Here is a 22,124-nt window from a genome sequence, read left to right as displayed (position 1 = left end):
ACAAGCCTGATAAGAGTACTAATAGCTTTGTGAAGTTACTACTTAAACTCTGTATATTCAAGTATATATCCAGTGCGTACTTGGTTTATACAGAATTTATCCAATTCTAGCAAAGTCAGAATACTTTAAGTAAATCTCCTTGAGTTTTACACTCTCAAGTCTGAAAGCTTAGATTTGATTATAACCATGGCAAAAGTGATTATCTTTACTTCCTGCAAATGTAATCAACTTTTAAAATAACTTAGGCAAACATCAATTTCACACAAACCTTATTAAGGGTAGGAGGAAATTGCAACTGTTCATCTAATTGCAGAGTCTAAACCATAAATTCAAATTGTACCATTATCTTTATTGTCAAATCAAGTCAAGAAAGCCTATTACAGGCTAAAAGAAGTGAATGTGAATCTGCAGGGTCCACTAAGGGAATACGTTGAAAACCTATCATCACGTTAGTACTTAACAGCTGTACAGAAATTATTTTCAAGTATGCTCCAAGGGTCACCTCTTAACTGAAGAATTAACCTTCAGGAAGTCAAGAGACAAGTATTATTATCTATATTTTATGTGCTAGGAAATGAAAGTAAACAAAGATTTAGGATTGAGTAATCTATTCAAAATTAAAAAGTAAATTAAAAAGACTGGCTTTATTTGAAACAGGAGTCATGTGCCTTAAATTCCTTTCCATTGGGTTATATCCATTAGTCTACTATTCTATTTAGTCTACATTTCTATTTAAAAGCCAAACCATTTCCAAAAGTTACCTCCATTTTGTCTCCAATATCTAATGTGTTAAGAATAGCATAGACAGACTCTTGTAGTGTTGCTCATTTCTAGTAGACCATTAAAAAAGGAAAACCTCTTGTGCTTTCTGTTCTTTAGAAATAAAAATGGATGTAAAACTGATTATGTAAACTAAGATTGTAAAGATTTTCTTCCAAAGTAGAAACAATAATCTGCTTGACTTAAAATCTTTTATTCATTTGGGCATTAAATTACCTAACACACAATCTATTTTACATTTAAACACTGTTTCCCTTGTGTTATCTCCAGGAATATTATATAATTAAGTCCACTTCCTGTTAAATTTGCTCTACCAAAATCAATATATAACCTATTTGACTCTGATTATAGCTAAAAGTGACAAAAAAGACTTTTAATGCAAACTAAGAGTATATTTGTAAGAGTTAGGTCTCAAGGCTTTTGTTTCATAGGAAGGAAGCTCTCTATTACATGGATCTATAAAATGATCCAAACTTCAGACAGACAGGAAGCTGATAACTTGATTTATCTTCCTAATGGCTTTGGCTCATGAATAAATGATAATGGTTTGTGTTTTTCTTATAAAAAGAAATGTAATTTGTGTAATGATATGAGTCCTATTTGCCACATTTGCTCTACTTTTCTAAAAAGGATTTCTAATGACTTAGACATTCTTTATATTATTTACAATAAGAAGTCAAAACTTTTAACTGAAAGCCATTTTTTTGACCACAGTTTGCCATTAGCTGACATTCAGGAAGGAACACAGGTCTGATCACCAAATCAATAAATCTAGCCACAGACTGACTAAAAGCTTCCTTTAATCTTCTTCCTATTAGGTCTTCCTTTAAATTAAACCCTTCCCTCTGTGAATTATTTAAGTGAATGGCATGGTTATAGAAAGATCAGATATGATTCTTCATACAAAAATGCTCAAGGAACCTAAAAAATCCATTCAGCATGTTTCAGGAATTATAGTATGAATCAAGATGCTGTAGCTTAAAAAAGGAGAGGGGGGCTTGGGGGTATTCCTGAAAGCTTCAGAGAGAAATAGAAAAGTCAAGTTTATTTCCTGGTTAGGGCAGGATGATTCCCAAAGCACATTTAAGTGTCTGGTCCAGACTAGCTATTAGTGATCAAGTAGTCCCCTTTCACTATCAAGGCTTTCCCCTGAGGTAATGCCTAAAGTCTTAATTTTAATATTTTATCTTGTTTCTTTTAGCCCCATCCTCTCTCACCAATAAGGGCCACACATTCCCACCATGCTGAATGCTTTCTCAACCCTGCAATTTACACTTTTCAAACGCTCACCATGTCCAACTTAGTTACAAAATTTATTGGGTTGGCCAAAAAGTTCGTTCGGGTTTTTCATATACGGAAAAACCCGAACGAACTTTTTGGCCAACCTGATACATTTGTATCTCCCCACATTGTTCCTTTCAAAACTTATACTCATTTACTTATACATAATTTCAGTAATTACATTTTTAATGAGTTAAGTTTCTGAATACCGAATGCTCTTCCAAATGTGTCCACAAGTCACTGAGAAAGGGTTAAACCTTTCTAAATTCCAATTCCTTCACGCTTTAAAAAATGTATTATTACTCTTCTTTTTCCTTCATGGTAAACAATTCCTTTCTCAAATCTTACATTTCTACTTTCCCGATTTCTTTTCTGTAGCAAATACCAAAGGAAAAAATACAAACCGTTTCAGCGTAAATGAGTCTCCTTCCTGCTCTCATTTATTAGATCACCTACTTCAAGGCTATATAAATGGCAGTATTTTGAAAATGTTAACAGCTATCAATACCTTGAAGGTGAAAAAATAAGAAAGCCAGAGAAAATATATCACAAGCAACCAGTTTGAATATACGAAAGGCTACTTAGATCTTGATTTTCATATAAATACTAATTTTTACCATTATAAAAGACAATGTAATATTTTTCTTTATAAAATTACCTTTTAACAGAATATTCACTAGCTAGTCATTCCTTAGGTTCTTCTGTATTGATAAAAAGTTATTTTTAAAAGAAAAATATTTAAAACAATATTGTTTCATAGAAACAGAAAGTCTCAATATCAAATTCTGATAAAAAACTATAATTATGGGTAGAGTCTTACCATACTATTAATTTTCTTTCACCAAAGATGGACATTTAGGAAGTGCTATATTGGTAAATAAGATAAGCTTCTCAGTGATCTACAAAAGCGCCACAATAAAGATGAGGTAGTATGAGACTGTCCCACTTTTGTAAAAGGGAAATATCATCTTTAGAAGAGATATTTATCCTGACACTGGTGTTGATATCCCGAGCCTCATCACTGCTAAGAGAGGTGCCATTTTAGTAGCTAACCCTCACTGGAACCAAGACAATCTTGAGATCACTGAGAAAAAAATATGTTAGAAGACAATGGTAACAGATTTTAATTTTGTGATAATTGCTAAAAAGTTATTTTAAAGCAATTATTTTTAAATGCCATCTTTATGTTATCAGCAGAACTGCAGGAAAGGGAAATGCTACTTCAACACAAAAGCAATGATGCTTAAGAAACATCTATTCTAACGTGGAAATCTAAGTCAAATTTCTTTCAATACAGGTAGAAGCAGCTTCCTACTAGAGCTAAACTAGCATCAAGAAATCAGTTACTATGATATTAAAAATGCCAACTTGTACAAAGGGGTAGACAACTCACCAGAAGGAATAACTGTCTAGGATATTTATTATTCACTGATTCTTTAAAAAAGAAGAGTAGGCTATCATTCCATCTATCTTATTATATAACATTTCTAAAAATACTTCCCCGTTCTGGGGATGTTAAATTCAAAATATTACGCCTGGTGCCCAGTATTGTTCAGTATGGCATAAGCCACGTCTCTCTCAAAATGTTTCCTTTTTGAAGCCATACTAAAGACATGTTAGTTCTGAAAATAGGAATAATTATCTGGAACCTGAAGATCAAAACCATTATTAAGCTCCCTGAATACTGAGCTCCACGTTTACTTCTTGAATCTTTATTCAAGCTCAATTCAAAATAATGAAAAACTACCTAGTTCTCTTTGGTTACCAATGGAAATTTGTGGCTGTTTATATAAACTGTGGCATCTCTCCAAACTAACAGGCTCAGAGTTTCTAAAACAGAGCTAAGCAGAAGCAACAGTTCATAAGTAAATTCAGAAAAACCTTAGTTGCTTTATTACTTTAGTAACTACTAGTTACTAATAGTGTTACCATTATTTTTAAAGCTTCCAGTGAGAAAGGAACAATACTTATGTTCTGAAGATGGTAACTCTTCCTAGTTTGAGAGAAAGATCTACTCAAGGAATAATAAATGACCATGCCACATTATAGAAGAATAAATTCACCCCCAAAATATCATGTCCTCATTTGATTCTTACCGACCTGATTAATCAAATTTAGTAATTCTGCTTTACAGTTAATATTTAAAATTAAAACACATGAAGTTTGATTTTAAGCCATTTTGCTAACCTTTAACATCCCTATTAGTAAATTATAGAAGTCAATTACATTAGTATGGATTGTAAATTACAACACACTCAGCTTTACTGAAGACTTTTAAACCAAATGAAAAGGATGATGGGGAAACTGTATCCTATGTATAGGAATGCCAATGGCATAGGTTAACAAAGCATTTTATATGTAAGAAAGGACAGGATTACTTTTAAAGAAAAGTATGAAATACAGATTATTTAACTGTGTTTGCAATGCCTACCAAACTTCAAATATCCCTGGATCATATGCAAATTACAGTTAAGAAAAGAAAAAAATTAAGTATACAATCTACATGGTAAAAACAAAAACCAAACACCTAGTCAAAAATATCCATTAACTCCTAGTGTGTAACAATTATTAAACAATTATTATTGTTAAACAATTATTGTATCCTAAGAAAAATAAACTGATCTGGAAGTAAAATTTAGGGCATAAGTTTATTTTGGACTTTAACTGCCCCTGTAGAAAAATTCAAAGTGGCATAATAAGAAAAATAAAATATTAAATGAAAATATGTATATAATCACTCCTGTGTTCCTACCCTTTTCCTAGCATTGCTGTTCTGGTGCATCAATCCTGAGTACTCTAACTTTTGATTTATAGTGATATTCTTTCAGATATAATTTCATGGAAGAAGGAATTGGAAGGGCATCAATGCCATCATAAGTTGTACAGTTACAAATAACTGTTCTGCATATATGCTGCAGGGGAAAGGGGAAAGTCCGAATTAAAGGAGTGGATAAAAGTGGTTCAAAGAACATACAGGCACTCGGGTCCTTATAATGCTCTAGGAGCCCAGTTATGTCAGGAGAATGGAAGACACAAGGATCATGTGCATCAAAGCTAAAGTTGTGATTCCACTGTTCAATTCTAGCATGAAGAGAACGACTATAGCGTCTAAAACTAACGGAGAATAAATAGTCTTCCTGTGCTGAATCTCGCAGTAAAAAGGTACCCTCTGGTTTTCCTTCTAGTAGAGCTTCAGCTGCATATTTATCCATAACGCCCCAGTAACATGGATTATTATTGATCTGAAGGAGGTCTGGTACAAGACAGTGGACATAATCAATCTGGGTATGGTACTTAGGAGGTGTTTCCAGTTGCAGGGTTTCTTCATCAATTTCCCATTTGGGTTTGTTTCTTTTCCTGGAACTTGTGCAAAGTGTTATAATTTCATCATCTGAATCCATATCACTATCTTCTATACTGTTATTTGAAGCCAGGTTCATTATAGAGCCAGTCCCAGGACCACCTCTACCCGAAGAATCGTTATTGGTTATGACACAGGGCTGAACACTGGTATGTGAGAAGCAGTTGACCTCTTCCATGTTTCTTCGTTGTTTTAGTTGACCATCCCTCAATTCAGTCTGGGACAAGTCTGTGCTTACCCATTCATCTGATTTGGGACTTATAGGAGCAGTGTGTCGTTTAATAAAATGCCACCTAAAGGCTAAATCTGATCGAGGTGGGAAAGGACACTTATCTAACATGAGTTCACTGATATGAATTTTTCTTTTAGACGGAAGCCCTGAAGAGTGCCGACTACTACAATTCTTTATTGGAAAACACTGCCCCACAGCATCTTGCAGCTTCTGTTTAAGAGATCGGCCTAAAAATCTATGCCCACAGGAATGATCTAAATCCAACTCGATAGATGAACAGCTGTGCTTCCTTTCTTGGCTCCTTAAAGGAACTTCAGTTTTCTCTATAGCACTCACTGTTTCAGCATCTGAACAACTTTCACTCTTTTTTGACCAAGATAACTTCTTTCCACTCCATACGTAACCATCCTTTCTGTCAGCACTTCGACTCCGACTAGTTTTGGGCCTTACATCTACATTTTTACTATTACTTTCACTATTTTCTGCCATTTTAACAAACTGTCCACAAATTCCAGTGTTATAAATACTGCTCTTTCAGTTTTTCCGGTAGAATGTTTCTTCTGGGCACTTTCTGGATATATCTAAGGAAGAAAAAGATCATTAATCGTTTGTCATTAACATTGTATAGATTATATATCAAACCCCAATTATACATAAGATGAAAAGATGAAAAAGGATAATACATTAAAAACAAACTATTAGAAATGTTGGAAGGCAGTTCCAAGATATTTTGTTCCCACCTAAATAAACTACTTTACCTTATGCTAATAATTCCATAGTGCCATGGAGTCAAGAATCTGAGTTCCTTTCCCACAGCTAGTTTCGATGTGAATCAAAAAAGCTAAGCATCCTCTCAGCCAAAATATACATCTGAAATATGAACAATTTCCGGTTTTGAGGTACATCTTATGCCCATCTCTCCTCCCCTTATTTTTTAATTTCACAGCAGACCAAGAAATTCTTTGTTAAGAGATGAGAAACCTATGAGCTGGTGTATGATGACCACTACCCTCCTTCTCTCTGTTTTCTTTCCTATTGATTGAAAATATGAACAGTTTTAAGTTATAAAAGCTGTTAAGAATTTATTAAATAAATAATCATCACTGAATACTAGGAATGTCATGCAAGAATTCCCAATGCAATTTTTGTCAACTCATTTAAATATCTGGTCAACTTCACTATCAGTCTAGGCAGTTTGTAGAAAATTTGGAATTGGATAAAAATTTGTTATTTTATACACACATACACTTCCTTATATTCTTTTTTTTTTTTTTTTTTTTTTGCGGTACGCGGGCCTCTTACCGCTGTGGCTTCTCCCGCTGCAGAGCACAGGCTCCGGACGCGCAGGCTCACCGGCCATGGCTCACGGGCCTAGACGCTCCGCGGCATGTGGGATCCTCCCGGATCGGGGCACGAACCCGCGTCCCCTGCATCGGCAGGCAGACTCTCAACCACTGCGCCACCAGGAAAGTCCTATTCTTCTTGGTAATTTCAAAAAACAAGCAGATAAAGTTCTATAGGGCAATGCCTTTCCTATGAAATTGGCTAGCTATACTAGAATTTATAATGTAAATAAAGTTTTATTAAGACTAATAGTAATGATTGGTCATAGGTAGAAACTACTTAACTATTCTTAGATGGAAAAAGATTTAAGCCCAGAATTGGGGGGAGGGATTCTATAATCTCAAATATTTTACAAATGAAAGTTGAATTTTGAGACTGAGAAAATCAGTTGTACTCAACATTCTGATCATGATTAAGCTTCTGATTATATCAGAGGAACATTAACAATCCCAACAGTCAAGTAAATGTTTAGAACTATGTGAATCTATTTTCATGGCAGTAGGGTTTGAAACAAGCATCTGCAGAGGCAAATATAATTGGGAAGTGCTTAAAAGTGTGAACTAATGACACAGGCTTGCCATATAAAGTACCCCATTACTAAACAATGAATAGCATCGGGTGATTATACGTATTATTTTGATTTAGTGAGCTCACTGGTACGTAATAATTTAAAATCCACAGGGAAAAAATATTTGAAAATCTAAATTTGAAAGAAACATCATCACTTAGTATACCAAAATTATATTCAACAGCATGCTTTGGTTGTTCATTGACTAAATTCCACTGAACAAAAATAAACAGGCAGAAGCTACAAAGTAGGCTGAAGTATATGAAGAGTCAGTGATCAGAAGAGACACTAGTTACTAACAGCTTACACTTGTATTTTTCAAATAAAAAATTAAAAAGGAGCCCCAAGCAGATATTTTTTTGTTAACACTACATACTTTCAACTTTTTTATTCAGCATAATAATGTGAAAAGTTATCATGTAAGGTTTAAAATACCTGGTGTTTTTATTTACTTTAAAAATATGAAAGTAGCAGATTATTAACTCTATGATCAACTTTACTCCACTGGGTGTGAGCATCTTCATCTTCCTTTATTTCTATATCAAAGCTAAGTCTGTACCTCTGCTCTCTCTCTCTTTTTTAAAAACATCTTTATTGGAATGTAATTGCTTTACAGTGGTGTGTTAGTTTCTGCTGGATAACAAAGTGAATCAGCTATACATATACATATATCCCCATGTATCCTCCCTCTTGCGTCTCCCTCCACCCTCCCTATCCCACCCCGTACCTCTGCTCTTGATGACATTCCCACCTTTACCAGGGCCTGCTTCCATTGCTAGCTCTTAACTTCTCTCTGCCTTCAAAAACAACCAAGTCTCCTATAAACTGTTTTAGTGATTCCAATGCTTCCTTTAGTTATAATTGCTGCATTCCATATTAAATTTCTTAATGAGTAGTATAACTTGATTTCCTCTCAAAAAGAAAATAGTTTTGTTTTTCTCTAATTATAAAAGAAATAATGATCCAGTTTAAAATAGCTATGTGAAAATCTTTTTGCTCCATCTTTCTCTCAGAAGTCAGCCCAAAACAAGGGAAAATGAGAAATAAAAACAAACCTCATCTTCAATGAAACTTGCAGATATCCATAACCTGAGTGACAAAATACAAGGACAGAAAATGAACAGAGGAGCAATGACTGACTCAGCAGTGGAGAGGAAGGTGACACCAGGCACAAAGGCAACGTTGATGAGAAGCAAGCCAACAGAGCAGGCAAAGTCCAGGACACCCAGAGGTACGAGGTGCTACAGAAAGTATGGATGGAGAACAGGGCAGAAAATGGGGAGGTAGGTTGAAAATTTGCATATGTGCAGTTAGATGTCTCTGGTTGTTACTCTCATACTTAGAGGAGATGGGAAATTTATCAATATTATTTGGAGAAGCTGAACCAGAGAGGCTCAGGACTTTGGATACTAGGCATGGTGAGGATAGATGGGAGGCTTGGGACTAAAATCAGAAAGAAAATTCCCTGCTTCCTTCTTCCATCCAGCTTCTAGAACTCTAGCAGCCAAACTTACACCTCCTAATAGGAGACTGGAAGATACTATGCTGGAGAAACAGAATGGCCAAAGAGAAAAGACCTATAGATGCTGAGAACTGGAAATCCTCCAATAAGAAGCTGGAGGGCCACCCAAGCATGCTGTGAAGCTCATCCATCCATAAGCCCAGCCTACTTACATAGTGCTTTCAGGCAGCACTGCTGTGCTTCATTTACTCTAGAATATGGCATGTCACCAGACTTTTGAGGAAAGCGTCTAAAATAAACAAGCGAATAAAACAAAGAACTTGGAGAAAAAAGTAACCATGAAAGCAGCAGGTAATAAAATAGATCTCTTCCAAGTTAAAAGAATATATTATACCAATGAATAAAATGAGGTAGGGCCAATCAGAGAATAAGAAAAATTTGGAAATTAAAACCATGATTGCAGGAAAAAAAATATTCAATAGGAAAGTTGGAGGTAAGCTGAGGAAATAATAGGAAAGAGGAAAAAAATGGTTAACTAGACAGAGAAGACAAGAAAATTAGAGGATCAATACAGACTTCACAGAAAATACCAAAATGGAGAGGGAAATTATAAAAGAAAATATATTAGAAAATTTCCCAGAACTGAAGGACATGAGTCTCCATACAGAAGGAGCACAATGAGTGCCCCGCACAAGGGAAAATACACACCAAGTTACATTATTCTAAAATGTTAGAACCCTAGAGATAAAGAGGTGATACCGAAGTCTTTCTACCTTATAGACAACAATACTCTAAGTATTGTATGCTTATAAATCTGTTAAAGAGAGTAGACCTCATGTTAAGTGTTCAATCAATCGATTTATGTATGTAACCCAGCCAAAAAAAGAAAAAAGGTTTCCTGAGGGAAAAAAGTCACAAAGGACTGTAAATAAAATAACATCTGTTTTCTCAACAGTAACAGTGGAAGCTAGAGGATAGTTTCCAACCTTGAAGATAACCAGCCTAACAATCAATCAAATAGGATAAAATAAAGAAATTTTCAGACATGAAAGTAACAACAATTTTACCTCATATTGGATGTGCTCTTCTAAAATAAGAGTGTAAACCTAAAACAAATGGCATAACATAGGAAACAAGGTATTTAACATATGAGAAAGGAAATGTGAATTCCTGGGATGCTTAAGAAGGGAAGTTTCCAGACAACAGGGTGTTTGGCGCTGCTGGAGAGCAACTAGTTCGTATAACCACATAAGGACGTAAGGCTCTTTGTGTAATAAGAGAATAGAAAGAGAGTAAGGAGGCTAAAAGAGAGGTAAATCCTCATCTATCAGAAGAGGAACTCAACCAATAATGTCTAATAATTGATGCATCAAGAGAGAAGTATAAGCATATGATTTAGAAATGTGAAGATAAATACCAGAAAGACAAATTATGAAAGTAGAAGCCTTTGAGATGGGTAGGAGAGGAATGCGGCATTACTTAGCTTATCTAAGCTTTTCAGCTTAATTTAACTTGAACCTATGTACACATATCATTTTGATGACCATAAATAAAAATAACAGTACTTTATACTCACTGTGAAAAATTCAAACTTAAAGTTATGAAGAAAAAAGTAAAAACTATCCATAATCCTACCACCCAGCAGTAACCGTTATAACATTTTCAGTATCTCTATACATGTACATGACAAGGATGCAGTTCCATAGCACAATGATGGCAGACATTAGAAATATGGTTTGAGCCCAGTTTATTTTGTACTAGCCATATGACCTTGAAAGCTCAGTTTCTTCATCTGTAAAATGGAGTTACTGATGCTATCTATTTCATTAGGCTGGTGGGAATTAAATGAAATAATGTATGTGAAGTATATACCTAGCTCAGATTCTAAATGTACCAAGTATAAAATAAAGTTTAACGTATTTTTTCTTTTTTAAAAAAAGAAACAGATATTACATATGTTTTATTATAGCGCCCAAGCCAGTTTTATAGAAATGGTTCATAAAGGAAAAAAATCACAGAAATACCTCTGTCTCTAGCCCATGCTAACTATAAAATTTATGAGCAAATATAATTTTCAGGATGATAACTAATGTTTCAAAATGAAAAAGGATCAATACACTAAATACAGCTGAAACTCAACAGACCATGAAGCTACAGAACAATTTGACATTTTCCCTCAGAGAACTGATTTCCAGCCTTACTCTATACAAGTTTACATGCTAACATAACAGATTTACTTTAGCAAGGCTTACCAACTTGTACATAATAGGTAGCAATCCATCAAGTATCTCTGGATTTTAGGTTAATTGTTCTTACGTATGATAATGCTGCAGGGATCCATAAAATAAAGCAAAAAATGCCATTGCCCTAGATGAATTTTCCACACATTTACCTATACTTAAAGAGTTAATGCATAGAAAATCTTCTTTTGACTGGTTATCTTTTTGTATCTAAGAACTACAGCCTTATATAAATTTTACATAGCATTCTTGTGATAGAAAACTGAGTTCATGCTTCAGAAGTCCCACTTTTATAAATTGTTATGGTAAAAAATATATTTGGTGGAGCTCCCCTGGTGGCGCGGTGGTTGGGAGTCCGCCTGCCGATACGGGGGATGCGGGTTTGTGCCCTGGTCCGGGAGGGTCCCGCATGCCGCGGAGTGGCTGGGCCCGTGAACCATGGCCACTGAGCCTGCGCGTCCGGAGCCTGTGCTCCGCAGCGGGAGAGGCTACAACAGTGAGAGGCCCGCGTATGGCAAAAAAAAAAAAAAAAAAAAAAAAATTTATATATATATATTTGGTAAAATATGCCGTATCACTATATGGGCCAGAATGTCACTTAATGTTGTAATCTTCAAAGTAGGAAGAAAATTTAACTTCTATTTATACTTGCCTAAAAATTAGAAAACTTAAAATTTATGAATATTGAATATATGATTGACAATGTTCCCATCACTCATTGTGAGATGGTTATTTGTCTGATGAGGTGCTATTCCTGAGGGAAGAGTGGGAGCTCCAAAAAGCTAAGGACTTGATGGCAACCCTCTCCATTTCTTTGTGCCCTTTTAGTGCACCGCAACTGATTCCATGTTGCTGGAATACATTTGTGGATTATATTATCCTAGGTAAGAGAATCTTTACAATACTTTGTAAATAGACACAATCACAGAAATTTTATAACACACGAGGTTTGCTAGTTATTTCAGGGCAAAGTACTTAAGTTGCTGAAATTTTAAGACAAGTTATGTATTTTTCTTTTACAAAATGACAAGTGTTCTAAGTTTGATGACCTTTATTGGGATAATAATTGGCTCTGAGAAGCTACTTAGCAGATACATTAAGAAAAAAGGCAACAAAACAAAACATTTAACTGGTCTCTTCATGGTTCAGGTAACTTAAAAAAAAACTTATGCTATGGTGAGATCTTTTTAGAAAAAAAGATATTCAGAATTTCCTTCACTATCCCATGATTTTATTACAATAATGATAAAAATGCATCATGTATATAACTCTCGCATCTTTACACTTTAAACAGATGGCAAAAGATCTTCTAATCTCTTCCAAAAGTTGCATTAAATCAAAATTCATAAAATTAAAAAAATTCAATCACATTTCTCTCAATAAAAATAACATTATTAATTTTTTAAACATCTTTATTGGCGTATAATTGCTTTACAATGTGTTAACATTACTTTTAGTGAAAAAATTTTTTTATTTTTAAAGACTAAAAATGAGTTTTAAAAAAGTGCTTTTGGTGTCTTGCCTATACATGTAAAATCTGAATGTTAAAAAAAAAAGTGTAAGGTTCTGAATCTGAATGAGTCCTTTCAAATACCCTATCATTAATCGTTGGAATTTTATACAAACTTCATAGAAATGAAGTAGAAGATGAGATACAAAATGGAAAAAAAGTAACTTTAATACCAACTTTATGTAGTATAGAAATCAACGATGATACTTTTTTTTTTTTTTTAACGATGATACTTTGAAAAATGTTCACAAATCAACAATCTTTGTTAGTAACTGCAAAGAAGCTTTTTTTTTTTTTTTTTAAAGAAGGTGAAAGAATCACTTGGGAGAAAGTGCTTTGACTCTTGATTCAATAATTAATTTTTTATGAAGGCATCTAAGTTACAATGCCCTGGGGAATACACAGTGACTTTTTTTTATTGTTATTTCTTAATGAGCAAGAGGCAAACGTCTAAAGCAAGTTTATTTAAACCTTTTTCAAAAAATCAAGTTCTCAGATTCACTAGCCATTTGATCCCAGGTTCTATAATCAATTGCACTGAACAGTGATAAACGAATTAATACCCAACGTGACCCTTCTATGCTAACAACAGATTTAAATAACATTTAGTTAGTACTCTTGAATAAGGTTGGGAAGGTGATTTTAATTCAAATTCCTTGAAAACTTTTTTAAAAGCCAGTAATTAAAGGGTTAAACTTCATTCATCTAGAAACTGCATTGTATCTCTATGATGTTGGATAACAGAGCATTATTGTACATATTAATCATTCATTGAACTACTGTGTCTACAATGCTGATGTCTACCTAAGGCCAGAATTCATGTAAATATTAAATTTGATGTTATAAAGAATAATTTACTATACTACAAAGAATTCACAAATAACTTATTATTCTGGTAGTTATTTAACCCTGGGAACTACCTTATCAAATCTATGATTCCAAAGTTTACCTGCCATTATGTGTCCCCAAAACTCCTTGAATGCATTCTGATCACAGTCCATGTTATTTGAATTGGATTCTGTGGGTTAGAGCCCTTGATGTTTGATCATAGCCTAATATTTGAGTTGGATTCTATGGGAACACTTAAGAGTCCATGAATGGAATATACTGGATAGTACAAGAGAGGTAAATTCCTTGGAATGTTAATAAAAAAACATAAAAAATGGGTTTGTTCAAATGAGAAACATCTCTGAAGTATAAAGTGTTTTTTTCTCATTACGAAAGCAATACAGGTTCATTTTCCAGTAAATATTTTAAAATATCTCCTTTTTCATGCTACCAAGCCATGGCTCATGGGACTTAACTAGATTTATTTGGGAAACACACACACACACACACACACACACACACACACACACACACACACACACACACACACACACACACACACACACACACACACACACACACACTGATTAGCACCACTACACCCTTCCTTCCCTTCTCCAAACTTTCTCCACTTACTTTCCTAATTATATTTTGCTTAAGTCAGTGTCCCCCAATCTGAACTCCTGTGTACACTAGTGCTAAAAGATGTTAATATATACATGTTCTAGAGAAACAGAGGTTTCCTTATTAAACAAGTTTGGGAATCACTTCCCCCCTGAAAGATTACAAGGCACCTTCAGCAAAAGGTTCCAAGAGGTCCTTCAGTTAAGAAACCTGCTTAAGCCACAGTTTCCTTTATTTAACTCATCATAGAGCCGTTTTGTGGAAGAAACTGTGGGAGAAACATTAACTTGGGCTAACATTAAAATAAGTGTACATTCCCTGAGCATGCTAGCTAAAGATTAAGAGAAATGTCCAGGACCTGTCACTGAAGAGGGTTAATTTAGTGTGAAGAGGGAACAGAAAACTAAGAGCTGGCACTATAAACTTCTAAAAGTGCAAGAACCAGGACTTCCCTGGTAGCACAGTGGTTAAGAATCCATCTGCCAATGCACGGGACACGGGTTCGAGCCCTGGTCCGGGAAGATCCCATCTGCCGCAGAGCAACTAAGCCCATGTACCACAACTATTGAACCTGCACTCTAGAGCCCACGAGCCACAACTACCGAAGCCCGCCCGCCTAGAGCCTGTGCTCCGCAACAAGAGAAGCCACCGCAATGAGAAGCCCATGCACCACAATGAAGAGTAGCCCCCGCTCGCTGCAACTAGAGAAAGCCTGTCCACAGCAATGAAGACACAACGCAGCCAAAAATAAAAATAAAATAAATAAATTTATTTTTAAAAATTTTTTAAAAAATTAAAAGCGCAAGAACCTTAACAGAATCTTAGAAACCAGAATATTTAAGATATTCAATTGTGACTCTTAGAGAATAAATTGGATTGTACAGATGTACTTCTTCCTTTCAATTTGTAATTTTTTAATTATAAAAATAATATATGCTCATTATAAAATATATGGAGCATTCAGAAAAGTTCAAAAAGGAGGAAAAAAACCTGTAATTCAATTACCTAGAGGCAATCAATTTAGACATTTTGGCCAATTTCCTTGTAGTCTTTCTTCCTATGAGTACAATTTAGTCTAAAGAGGAAATTTTTAAGTTATAAAGATCTATAAAAAATTAACAATCTAGTTTTTCACTATACCATATTTAAAAATGAAGCATGGTGCAGATGAAACAACAGCATGAGTTGCTAAATCATCAAACATGATCTAAAATTTAGACTTTGTCACTTACTAGCTATCTCTCCTGACTTTTAGAATCTCATTTAGCTTCAGTGTTCACATTGGTAAATCTGGATACTGTCAGCTGCCCCATGTTTTTCCTGCCAGGATTAAAATCTATGAAAACAGCATACATTGAGCTTAATGAGAATACATACTACGTTCTGTAATACGTTGTCTTCTCAGAACCTTCCATGTAGAATAAGCTAATTTCTAAAAATGAGAGATGGGAAAGTGGCAAAATTAAGGAAAAAGAATGAAAGGAAACAAAGGCTACATATAAGGCTAGAAAATCCAGACAAAAACATCTCAAAAACCTGAGGCTGAGGATGCTTTGGCATTTGTGAGATATCATAAAGCACTTTCTATTACTCCTGATACTAAACATGCTCTTTTAAAAAGTGTTTTTAAGCTTTAAATTCTTGAAAAGTAGTATGGGTGTAAATAACCAAACTTAATTATAAAAAGTTTGTAATTTCTTACAAGCTAACTTAGTAAATAAACAGGTTTCAACAGTAATAGTAGGCAAAGTTTTTTTTTTAAAAAAACGATCATAGATTATTCTTTTCATTGCTTTATGATAACTACGTCTGCTTACATTTAAGCTTGGGTAACAAGTTTTACCTACAAACTAGTATAATGTTATTCTAGAATTAAATAAAATTGTTTTCATGTTCTGATAAAACTAAATTCTAAGTTTTATGGCAACAGTTATGACTTGGAGAGGCAGTATGGTAGACTACTTGGATCAGAAGTTAATAGACCTGGGTTCTATTTCTAGTTCAGACAGTTGGTTAGGTGTGTGACCTTGGACAACTCACAACCTTTCTGAGCCTTGGTTTTTTTCATTCATAAAACAATGATTATATCTGTCTCGCCGTAGTAAGGATCCACTGCCACTGTAACAACACAAGAGTCAAATATTAGCCGTCTTTGGCCAGCGGAACTGGGTAGGTTGAGAGTAGGACTTTCCTGTATTCCCTTTTACACCTTAGAAAGTTTATACATGCACAAGTATTATTTACCCCCAAAATAAATTAAATAGGCTGGTAAGATTCAGGACACTTTCAGAGATATAAAAATCTTCAGATTTCTAAACTGCCTTCAATGTTTTTTTTTCAATACTCTGTTCTCAGTTTTGTTATTACTCTCTTCTTCTAGCCTTATGTTTCATAGGATTAATAATTTTTACATCAAATATCAATACATATTTTATTAAAAAGGAATTTAAAAACTCCTCTCATAAGGCAATACTGATATGCCTCCTGGATAAACTAAGATTATATGACATTTATAGATAATACTGCCACAAGTAGAACGGTAATATATTCATGCTTTCTCACCCTATTGTCCTTGAGAACAACAATATTTGTGAGCCTAAGGGTACTATGAATGGTCACAACAGAGAAATGGTAACTAACCTTCACTGCAATCGAAGCTGCGACCTTGGCATGATTTTCAGTGAGTTCATTCAGCTATCCACTCCTATGAGACATGCACCTGACACCCACATTGGTGACGGACAGCTACACTGGTTTCTTTTTAAAAGCTATATTATCTTAAATAACCAGGCAATTTAAGATTTAAGTTACACATTTCATTACCACACGATTAGTCTTGTACATATTATTTGAATGTCTGTTTCCCTCACCAAGATTGTGAATTCACTGAGGACTTTAAAATTTGTCTTTTTAAAATCTGACTGAAATAGAAATGGACATGTGAAAACATACTGGCAAAAGCAAGAATACATCTTTTAACAGTTGAAAAAATTTAATGGATAATGATTCAAACAACTCCATTTTAAATGAAACCATTAAATGCCCACCCAAAGTACCCCATTAATAACACAAGACAATTAGTTTTATACATCCATGAGTGTCTTCTATATATGGAAGAAGGTGTCATCTTCATTTTAGAGATGAGGAATCTGACATTCAGTAAAAGTAAAGAAGTATATTCAAGGTCACACGAGTAACTGTCAGAGTCAAAATTAAAATCTAGGATTGTTCAACTCTAAGGCCCAAGCTCTTTCCATACATGTGAAATTTGTAAAAAAACAAACAAACAAACAAACAAAACAAAAAACCCTATGAATCCAATGTGTTCATTGCTAAAGCAGAGTGAAAGGAGAGAAGCGCAAACACCATTCATAGTTTTGAAGTCACATGGTGTTAACATATTTTATAGTTACGGCATTTTATAGCTATAAATCTTGTTCCAAATTGGCAGATTCTTCTTATGCTGAGCTCTGAAAAGCACTACACTGAAATCTCACGATGATTTATTTGATGTATTATCGGACTTCTTCTTGAACCCCAGTCTATCCAGTGATATTGGATTTAAAAAAAATTAGAAATCAGTCTATCTAAACAACGAATGCTATCCAAATAAAATTAAGTCACTCGGAAAGAATCATCTCAGGTATCTTTTGCTCTTGTGGGAAATCAAGGATAGGTTGGTTATTTTTCCACAAATCCCAAGTTCTTTTTCAGCCAACCACTCTTCCTCTTCATTCACGTACCAAACCTCAGTGTCTAGCAAGCCTATTTGGAGCCCTAGTACTCAAAGCAACACCTTTCACAATGCCACCACGGTAAGAACTATACCACGGTTTGTCTAAATCTGTTCGCAAGTTTTCCCAATGGAACTAGACTGAAAAACAATGGGGAAAACTCTACAACAGAAAAACGTTTCTCTTATGTCATGAACAAGTTCCGATTGAGAATAGAAGGTGGGTAGCACGAAAAATATCATTGTGAAGGTTTTCATCAGAGACAGGTCTCCCAACATGGAGAACGTGAAGACCCAAGCAAAGCATAAACTTAATGGCCAAGACCTTAGCAAAGATTGTAAAGATCGAATGAAGTATTCAACAATATACTTTAGTTCTAGCTCTTCTTTTACATCTAAATATGCACTTCAGTGAACTTTAGGTGGGGTTTGAATAGGGAAACCCGAATTACTTTCTTCTTAAGGGATATATGTAAAATGTCCTATAGAGTAAGCATTAATGTACACGCCAGACCTCCAGGAACCATGAACTGAGATTAAGTCTTCCTTCCTTTACCGGTATAGAAATGACAAGATGAAGGCGCCAAGGATGCCAAGATTAAAGGCTTGAGAAGGGTCTCAGCTTCCTTTTCTCGAAAGAACATGCCCAAACATCTCGTTCTCTAGCCGGGTCCCAAGGAGGGGCTGGACCCGTACGGGGACCCGGATATGGCTGCCTGTGAGGAGCGCCCGGAAAGTAGAAGCAGACCCCGCTGGGCAAGGCCAAGCAGCAACCACCCTTCCCCCACTCACCTCTCGGAGCGCAGTTTAACTGGGGCTGTCCGAGTAACTGCCGCCATCACCACCGCCATCACTCTGGGTGCTCGCTAAGCTGGAGAAGGGAGACCCAACCACTCCGGCACCTCATGTAGGTCCTCTAAGACTGATGCCTGCCTGCAAGCCCCCACCCTTCGGTGCGGGGTTCTCATCTCAGACGTCGCAGTCACCGCCCCCACCTGCTTCGCCGGCGCTGCCGCCACTTCCGTGTTCGGGTCCCTCCCTTTCTTCCTCACTCCCCCAGCAACCGGCTTTTTCCCTGCCGGCGGGCGCGCAGCTGACGCCACCGCCCAGCGACCTGGGTCGGGACCGCGCCGGGCGTGGGCGGGCCGGCGCAGGCGCAGTGTGGGAGCACGCCGAGCGCGGGAAGCTCCATGCACCCGTGCTGCTCCTCCACCGGTGCTGCTCCTTGTCGCCTTTCCTCAATCGCGGAGCTTCGGTGAGTGCTCCCTCCCGCTGCCCGCGTGCGTGCGGCCCAACGAAGAGAAGCGTGTCCTCTTCCCGGCTTAGTGTCGGACAGACCCATCCCTATTCCCTGTTTGTGCCCCTCGGGTGGGGGAAAAGGGGCTGCCGAGGGCGTGTCCCGCAGGAGACTAACCTCCCTTCTTCCTGTTCAGCCCCCGGCTTTCCTGTCCTTTAAAATAATACTGACTTTTATAAAACATTTTCAGATAGGTAAAGGAAAAAATGCCTGCTACAAAGAAGCCGATGAGATATGGGCACACAGAGGGACACACAGATGTCTGTTTTGATGATTCTGGGAGGTAAGGTACTTTGAGAAACAAAAAGAACGTTTCAGGTGTGAATGTTAGAAGTTATTCTTGTATGTCATGTAAGCAGTTCTGCCTAAAATTACTCATCCAGATAGAAATAAGGTTGATATCTAAAACGGCACATAAATGTTCTTAGATTTACTGTTTAATTCGGGCCAGCATGGCAGTTTTAGTATATCAAGAAAGCCAACGAGTGTGAAATCTTACTTCCAGAGGAGTTGGAATGATATGAGCTTTCCCCCACATTTCCCCTTTGTTCACTTCCTTTCTGCATCTCACATTATCAGTTATTTTGTCAGAACGGTAGCTGCCTGCTTGTCAAATTTAGTGGCCCATTCTAACTTTTTGGTATTTTATCCTCCCTTGCCTTTTGTGATGCTCTTTTCTTTTTAAAATTGTTTTTAACTTTCTGACAGCTTTTTTTTCTAATTTATTTCCTCTGCTTGATTCCTAAATGATGATATTTTCTCAGGGTTATTCTAGTCCCTGTTAGAGGGGTATAATCAATAAACAATCTGTGTGAGGAATATAAAAGAGTTTTATTTGAGCCAAACTGAGGACTATAGCCCAGGAGACACAGATTAAAGAAGCATTTGAATTGCATTCTGTCGGACTACAAAATGGGGGAGGCTTATAACAGCACAGACTGCAAAATTACATGTTGTTTGTGAGAATTATAATTGGAGTTGCAAGAAGTAAGGGTGCTTGTTAAGTAAGGATTAGGGTCCAATATGGTTGCCTAGTTATAAGGGGAGACCTTGAGACCATAAGGTTGCAGTTGGCAGCTGCTCTCAGATATTGTTTTGAGAACAGCTGGTGGTATCCTTGAGTATGATACAGTTAAGAAAATTCAAGTTCTTAGTAATGTAGGAACGTGTCTAAAACCGTATCCACAATGGCCACCCAGCTCCATTATTGAATGCCTGAACTGTAGTTACTCCTTTTTGATTTTTTTTTTTTTTTTTTTTTTTTTTTGCGGTACGTGGGCCTCTCACTGTTGTGGCCTCTCCCGTTGCGGAGCTCCGGACGCACAGGCTCAGCGGCCATGGCTCACGGGCCCAGCCGCTCCGCGGCATGTGGGATCTTCCTGGACCGGGGCACGGACCCGTGTCCCCTGCATCGGCAGGCGGACTCTCAACCACTGCGCCACCAGGGAAGCCCTGTGGTTACTTTTATTCCTACAGTAAATGACAAAACATTGTAGGAAGAATGTTCAGACTACTCGAAAAGCCCTTCAAAGGACTTCTTAACTCTAATTCTTCCATATGTTTCTCATTAATTCCGCTATTATTTCATTGCAATTTCCCACTGGCGTCTCCAGCTGGCACCTGTAACATCTCCCTCGGTGCACCTAGCTGATACACCAAATAGCCAGTAGTGACGGGGATATGAAATGCTCCTCCCATCACCACTGGAGACGGAAAGAAATTGCTCTTTCTAGCGGCTCTTGTCTGACTCCAGTTTTTTATCAGTTAACACCTATTGTCCTTGAAAGGAGGTGTTATGTTACATCAGGAAAGGGTTGGAAAGGGAGAGATGGGTTATCACTGGTTGTCTTTCAGATTTACCTATATGTTGAGGTGAGAACACTATTCATTGCACATGTTATACTACCAAACAAGATCATGACAGAAGCTGGAAGTGCAAAGAAGTCTGTCAAACTCACCAATTTTGATTCAACTAATACTAATGTGTTTTTAAGTGAAAAATCAGGACGAATGCCAAACCAGCTGGATGCATAAATCAGGAATGTCCTGGGCAAACTGAGACTTATAGTCCTCTTATTTATTTCTTATAGAACCGAGACCAAGGTCCTTACTCTGGCCTTAAGGTCATCTTAAATAGGATGACCCCAATCTACTTTTTTTCCCCTCAATTTCCTGGCCTGCCTGCTCCATGTAAACTCCCCTATGCTTTACTAACTTCATATTTTGGTTCATGTAGTTTTGTCTGTTTGGAACTGTCCTTTTTACCAATCTCAGCATATCCAGTCCTACCTGTCCTTTAATTTCCCAATGTAAATACTTTTCTTATGAACCCTTCTGATTTTCCAAGTGGGAATTAATTTTTGTCTTCTGAACATCCATAGTTTTTTATATGGCTTCTCTTTGCCATTTACCTTTTTAAAATTATTATTTATTTATTTAGGCTGCACCAGGTCTTCACACAGGACCTTTGTTGTGGCATGTGGGCTCTTAGTTGCAGCCTGCAGGTTTCTTAGTTGTGGCCTGTGGGTTTCTTAGTTGCAGCATGCGAACTCTTTAGTTGCGGCATGTATGTGGGATCTAGTTCCCTGACCAGGGATTGAACCTGGGGCCCCTGCATTGGGAGCATGGAGTCTTACCCAGTGGACCATCAGGGAAGTCGCACCATTTACCTTTTTTTTTTTTTTTTTTTTTGTGGTACGCGGGCCTCTCCCGTTTTAGAGCACAGGCTCTGGACGCGCAGGCTCAGCAGCCATGGCTCACGGTCCCAGCCGCTCCGCGGCATGTGGGATCCTTCTGGACCGGGGCACAAACCCGTGTCCCCTGCATCGGCAGGCGGACTCTCAACCACTGCGCCACCAGGGAAG

At 36.8% G+C, this 22,124-nt stretch overlaps 2 protein-coding genes across 7 annotated transcripts in view; one reads left to right on the top strand and one right to left on the bottom strand.

Annotated features, from left to right (window-relative positions):
* Nucleotides 1–954: 954 nt before the first annotated feature.
* SOCS4 (suppressor of cytokine signaling 4) lies at nucleotides 955–19,003 on the bottom strand. 5 transcript variants are annotated; one of them, XM_049706257.1, is made up of 4 exons: nucleotides 18,756–19,003; nucleotides 6,957–7,135; nucleotides 6,413–6,524; nucleotides 955–6,235 (listed from the first exon to the last, which is right to left on the bottom strand). In XM_049706257.1, the coding sequence occupies exon 4, from the start codon at nucleotides 6,141–6,143 to the stop codon at nucleotides 4,821–4,823; it is 1,323 nt and encodes a 440-aa protein (XP_049562214.1). In that variant the 5' UTR covers nucleotides 6,144–6,235; nucleotides 6,413–6,524; nucleotides 6,957–7,135; nucleotides 18,756–19,003; the 3' UTR covers nucleotides 955–4,820. The 5 variants fall into 5 exon arrangements, with proteins under 5 accessions (XP_049562214.1, XP_049562213.1, XP_049562215.1 ...); XM_049706256.1 differs by lacking the exon at nucleotides 6,413–6,524; XM_049706258.1 differs by lacking the exon at nucleotides 6,413–6,524 and having other exon boundaries at nucleotides 6,957–7,132.
* A 99-nt stretch (nucleotides 19,004–19,102) lies between these two features.
* Nucleotides 19,103–22,124, top strand: part of WDHD1 (WD repeat and HMG-box DNA binding protein 1) — an 81,731-nt gene continuing 78,709 nt past the window's right edge. For both annotated transcript variants that reach the window (XM_049706241.1, XM_004279331.3), the window contains exons 1-2: nucleotides 19,103–19,218; nucleotides 19,451–19,543. In XM_049706241.1, coding sequence (XP_049562198.1) covers nucleotides 19,467–19,543 — 77 coding nt within the window. In that variant the 5' untranslated portion in view covers nucleotides 19,103–19,218; nucleotides 19,451–19,466. The remainder of the gene's footprint in view (nucleotides 19,219–19,450; nucleotides 19,544–22,124) is intronic.

The sequence above is a fragment of the Orcinus orca genome, chromosome 2 (genome assembly GCF_937001465.1).
Source record: "Orcinus orca chromosome 2, mOrcOrc1.1, whole genome shotgun sequence".
NCBI classification, from domain to species: domain Eukaryota; kingdom Metazoa; phylum Chordata; class Mammalia; order Artiodactyla; family Delphinidae; genus Orcinus; species Orcinus orca.
The sequence above is the reverse complement of the archived record's forward strand: the minus strand, read 5'-3'. Positions and strand labels throughout refer to the sequence as shown.